Source organism: Benincasa hispida, chromosome 3, assembly GCF_009727055.1.
Source record: "Benincasa hispida cultivar B227 chromosome 3, ASM972705v1, whole genome shotgun sequence".
In the NCBI taxonomy this organism is placed as follows: domain Eukaryota; kingdom Viridiplantae; phylum Streptophyta; class Magnoliopsida; order Cucurbitales; family Cucurbitaceae; genus Benincasa; species Benincasa hispida.
The window spans coordinates 72,457,350-72,462,904 of NC_052351.1; the positions used below are offsets into that span (position 1 = coordinate 72,457,350).

A 5,555-nucleotide genomic window follows, 5' to 3' on the forward strand; every position below is an offset into this window, starting at 1 on the left:
TCATCTAGTAGCATCGAGTAAAGTTTAATACTCATCGAGTTCCATCGAGGAAAGGCCAGAAACTCATCGAGGAAAGAAGAAAAGAAACCATCGAGTAACGAGTAGAAACTCATCGAGTAACGAGTATATACTCATCGAGGAAATAACAATGCTTATCGAATAAGAGAGAAAAACAGAGAGAACTTCAATGAAGAAACAAAGTTTTCCCCAACCTTTTCTTCACCAACTCAGGATTGATTGTGATTGAATTGGGCCTACACAAGATAGTATAACCCAACATTATTTAAAACCCTGAACATAATTAAAATCATAGATTCTAGGATGTTGAGAGAGTTCTTAATTGTACTGAATTAATTGTTGGCCTTTAGATTATTATGAGCATGATTACATTCTAATTTGTCTTTGCTATTTCTGTTAATCAACATTTTATTGATTGAATCTTCGTGGGCTAATTTTCTACTTGCGAGGGGATTTTTAGTTGGACATGATAGATTAAATTGTTATGGAATTATGCATGAAAATGAAAAGAAGATTACAATGGTTGCAATTGAAGGTTCATAATGCTTCACTTTATATAATAATTGTGAAGATATTCAAGAATGTTAGGAGTATAACGAATTGAGCTTGAAAATAATATCCCAAATTTAGACTTCTAGACTAGTGCAATTTTAATAAATGATCCATATGTTAATAATTATTTTGGAAAGTCTTGATGAATCAACCCCTGTAATTGAACCGACTTGATATTTGCCTAAATAAAATTAGTATGCAGTAATAATAGCTAAGAAAAACCAGAATTATCAATCTTTGAGAACGATAACCAGTTTAGTTGTGAAATTATTACTTTTAACACGTGCATTTGCATAGTGTTAATATGATCAATTGAGTTGGTCAGTTGTGAGAGCATGTCATTGGAGTGAGACAATAGTAGTCGTTGACGGTAGCTATTACTGAAGTTGATCGTTGGAGGTAGTCGTCTGAGATGATTGTCATCAGAGTTGATCATTCATAGTGGTCAACGACTGAAGTCATTAGTAACATTAGAGGGATGGATAGTTAAAAATGGGAAGATAGAGTTTCTTAATAATCGTACAAATTTCAATAATAAATATGGTTGAAGTTATTTGTTCTTTTGTTAATAATAAATATGACTGATATTGATAAAATTAAATTATTTAATATCGACTTATGAAATTGACGGACTATAGTTAAAAATCCACTCACCTAAAATGGTAATTTTGCCAAAGACAGAAAAGGACTAACTTTGTCAAAAGGATCCTTTTTAAAAGAAACATAAAGCTTTGAGTTATTATTATTATTATTATTTTAAGAATTAACCCATAGGTACTGATGTCAAATCGAAGAGCAACATGGCCCACATCTCATGCAAGAAAACAATGACAATATTCCCAAATAATTATTTCATACACTGTTTGAAGAATCATTAAGACTATATCTTCAGTCAAAATTTGCGTAATTGATTTGGACTTTGCAACTTTGCTTTACTCTCTGTTATGGCTCGTCTTCTTCGTTTTTCATCTTTTTTCCTTCGGTTTTGGTTGCTTAGATGATGCAATCCACTAACCACAACCATTGAAATCTCCAATTTTAAGCTTCTAGAGCTCAATTTCGATTCTTTTCTTCCCATTTTTCCTCTTTCGGCGTGCCCTCTTCGAGATCGTACAATCAGGTTTGGTTTGTACTAGGTTTTCTCATTTTTATTCCGATTAGTTTTTTGTCATCAGATAAGCTGGGTGTAAGAAATGGCGAATTGGCAATAAACCCTATTTTCGTTTTGGGAATTTAAGCCGGATCATTTGCGTTTTTCTGTTTGTGGTGGATTTTTTTTTTTTGGATTTGGTATCAATTTTCTGTATGGATTCTGGAAATTGGGAAGTCTGTAGTTAATAATGAACAGTTCCAGGACTAATCTGATCTGTTTGTGGGTTTTTATTTGGGAGAGAGCATCATCCTGATATAGAAATAGTGCAGTTTCAGCATTCGTTGCCTCCCCTTTATCGAATTCACGGTGTTTTTTGCTGGGCTTAGAATCCTTTTGTTTGGAATGAACTGTGTGCCTGGGTTATAACGTAGTATTACACATTCGTTGGTTAAATTTCGATAGATTGCATATGTTGCGTGAAGTCTGTGGATTGAGCTTGCTCCTTTCCCTGCCAGATGATGTGTTTTCTATTGTGTCACGGTCCCTTACTCCGAGGGACTTGTGTAATTTAAGCCTATGCTGTCGGAGTCTACATGCTTCAACAGCATCTGAAAAGATCTGGCTTACACAATGTGAGATGGTAGGAATTTTGGCTGCCAAAGACCTCATTGATTGGCGAACAGGTGTGTCATCCTATAAGGCACTTTGCCGCTTTCTCAGCAGCATTGAGCCATTGATGGGAATATGGGTTCATCAGAATCCGGAGCTCGGCAATGTAGTTTATGTGATACCTGGTTTTGTTTCAGTTGTTGGTTGTAGGATTATTCCTCAAGAACTTGGTCCATTAGGCATTGAAGACGGGCCGATCCTTTGGGCACCTGTTTTTGAAATTCTGGGTGATGCTGATGGCTCTGCATCATTTTTTCTTCATGGAAGAGAGAAGGGAGTCGACTATTTTTATCCAGGTGTGGTGAAAACTGTTGACAAGAGTTGTAATGTGCTCCTTCTCGAGGTTGACACCAGAGCACACAAGAATTGTTATAGTAACTTGTTGCATAGTAAGAGCTTTGTTAACCGTTCAGATCAGGGGACTAGAAAGGTTTGTAGGTCTAACAGTAATAGATCCCAGAGTGTTTTTGGAGAGCTTGAGTCAAAAGTGCCATTTGGCCGGTTGGCTTTTTGTGATAGAAGAAAATTGCTTGAAACTGTGATGAGTCAAGTTCGTGTTAAGGTTCCCAATCCATTTACTGGACCACTATTTCCTAGGTTGAGGGATGATGAAGAGAACTTCAAGAAAGATATGGCGGCGTTATCAAAAAGGAGGTCAGTACTTATGCAGTATCGTAAAGTTGGTGGAAGAAAAATGTCTTGGAAGGGTAGTCCTGAACTGTTTCCAAATCCTACTCAGTTGGATCTAAGTGAGTTCAGAAAGTCTCTTGATGGTTCAAGTGATCATCACAAGTCAATTAATGGGGACGATGATCAGATAAGATTGCGGAAGAAGAAAGCTCTTGGCAGGTATTTTACACAAAGCCTTAATCATGTACTGAAGAAGTCTGGCTTATTCAACGATGGCAAAGGAATGTCAAAGAATGGTTGTTCTAGTAGTGTGAATAAATATGTCCAACTTGAAGATTTTCTTAAATCGGGTGATACAATTGGATTGGCATTGCATGCATCAACCATGAAGCTATCTTCTTACCGTGGATGGCCTAATATGCATGACAGTCGATTTGCACTGTATAAATTACCGATGCGAGCTCCAACTGCTGAGCAAGAGTATGCTGGTTTATGGGGAGGAACATTCGGCTGGCCTCCAGGGAAGCCTACAGAGGATAAACCTGGAAAAGCCCTTTTCTTTCTTTTGCTTTCATATGAGAAATCCCAAGAACAATTGTTTCTCATTGCAACAAAAATATTGGAAGGCACACATTATGTTTTACATCCTAATGGTTCTGCAATGTTCAGAGTGAATATTAACGAACCTTCTGCAGATCCATTTCCTTGGGAGTCTGATGGGGAACTATTACCTGTGAATGTTCAGCATACATTTACAGGAGATGGGATTGCCAATGGGTATGGATTTCGATACCCTGGTTCGAAGCCAGGTTCTCTCTATGTATTTCAGAATGGCCAACTGGCCTTCATTTGGAAAGAGTCCAAATCTGTCCTGACCTTGCAGAGATTGAACTTGCAAGATCTTTTGAAAAAAGGTGAAAGGATACCTCCCCTGCCCCCAACTGTCAACTTTTCATATCTAACCAAGTCATACTCAAATGTCTTTGCTGGCTTCCCGAACACTTCAACTAGTTTCTCCTCATCAAGGTTTGCACTGTTATGGCTTCATTTAATTTTTCTTCATTCCTTCCATCTGCAACCAAGTTTCTCTGCTATATCTGATGTTATGAACTTTTGTTTATATCTTAACTGTATATAGTTGGTAGAATTAACGACTTGTTTTTTGTTCAAGCTGGGAGTTTCTACGGAAAAAAAGGGTTAATAAACTTTGTTAAGCTGAAGCCAAGTGCTGGGTTTTAGTTAGGAAAATAGCATGATTTAGTTTGGTTTTACTGCTGCAGGTCAAGAGTTTCACCTTGCACATGAATAGGAAAATGTCAAGTTATTATGCCAAGAATATACCTAATGCAATACTAATGCTATGACACCGGTTTAGATTTGATACCAATGTTTGTTTCAAACTCGTGTACAATAGTTACTTTTTGGTTCCACTGTAGAGCCAGATTAGCTCAATCAAATTTTTGCATTAGATTAAACTCTCGTTAAATCACCGATTGACCAAAAAGTTTAAGTTAAGGGTGAATATAAATTTAACATTATACTATCTAATACTTCTGTTCACTTGTGGGTTTGAAATATGTAGAAGTATCAATTATTGATTTGGGAGGAAATAACATTACAGGGTTTTGAAAAACACAAGACCTCCTAAATCACCTACTTTGATACCATGTTAAATCACTGATTGACCCAAAAGCTTAAGCTAATGATGAGGCATGGAGGAATCATCTCTTTATATATTCTGCTGTCCTAATGCACCGTTGTTCATTGGTTGAAACTCTTACTATATAAAATTATATTCTGTTGTTAAACTATAGCTTCTTGTTTGTGTTGCACAGAGAAACGCGTTCATAGGAAATTCATGGGTTAAAACATTTGTTGAATAATATTATATGGGTGTCACAGTTGAGGGTGCAAACTCCGTATTTGTTGCTTTGGGAGCAGTTTGCGATGCTTTAAAGTTCAGAAGAATCCTTCAACCTGGGGAGGTATTCGATTGTACTACTACGCCAATTTTACTGAACTCAGGTGCTGAAATCCTTTTTATGGTATCTTATTTATGGCTTAAAAAAGGTAAAAAATGAAAAATGATGTGTATTGAATAAGGATTGTTACGTCTTCTTTAATGGTAGGGAAAAAGCAGGTGCAGGGAATCTAAATAAAATTTTCTATATCCAATTTTGCTTTTTTACTCTGTGTATGACCTCCCTTTGTTTAGAGGGAGAGAGATTGTTCTCATGATCAAGTTCTTATGATCTCCCTCTATTTTTTATTGCACCACTATGCCAAACCAATTTCGGTTGGTCCTTTTATTTGTTTTTCGGTAAGAATCGGTTTTATTATATACGAAAAACCGACTTGTCAACTAGTCGGCAAGCATAGGACTCGAGCTAACCGACCGACCGAATTATAAAAAAGATCTAATAGAAGAGACATATATTAGAATCAAGGTTCGAAATATCGATCTCGATAAAAATATCGAAGTCCAGATTTTATGAAATTATCTATGAAAATTTTAGAATTTTTTTTGAAATTGATGAAAATTGTTATAATTAGTTAATGAAACTTTGATTGTTGCTAAAGTAGATTATAATCG

At 36.1% G+C, this 5,555-nt stretch overlaps 1 protein-coding gene across 2 annotated transcripts; it reads left to right on the plus strand.

The window, feature by feature from the left end:
* Positions 1 to 1,456: 1,456 nt before the first annotated feature.
* LOC120073193 (F-box protein At5g39450) lies at positions 1,457 to 5,236 on the plus strand. 2 transcript variants are annotated; one of them, XM_039025872.1, is made up of 3 exons: positions 1,457 to 1,690; positions 2,179 to 3,988; positions 4,798 to 5,236. In XM_039025872.1, exons 2-3 carry the CDS (start codon positions 2,301 to 2,303, stop codon positions 4,811 to 4,813), a joined length of 1,704 nt encoding a protein of 567 aa, XP_038881800.1. In that variant the 5' UTR covers positions 1,457 to 1,690; positions 2,179 to 2,300; the 3' UTR covers positions 4,814 to 5,236. The 2 variants fall into 2 exon arrangements, with proteins under 2 accessions (XP_038881800.1, XP_038881799.1); XM_039025871.1 differs by having other exon boundaries at positions 1,457 to 3,988.
* The last annotated feature ends 319 nt before the right edge of the window (positions 5,237 to 5,555 follow it).

What these genes read in the sequence shown, in the direction of transcription:
- LOC120073193 (XM_039025871.1), top strand. Translation starts at nt 2,133, where the DNA reads ATGTTGCGTGAAGTCTGTGGATTGAGCTTGCTCCTTTCCCTGCCAGAT.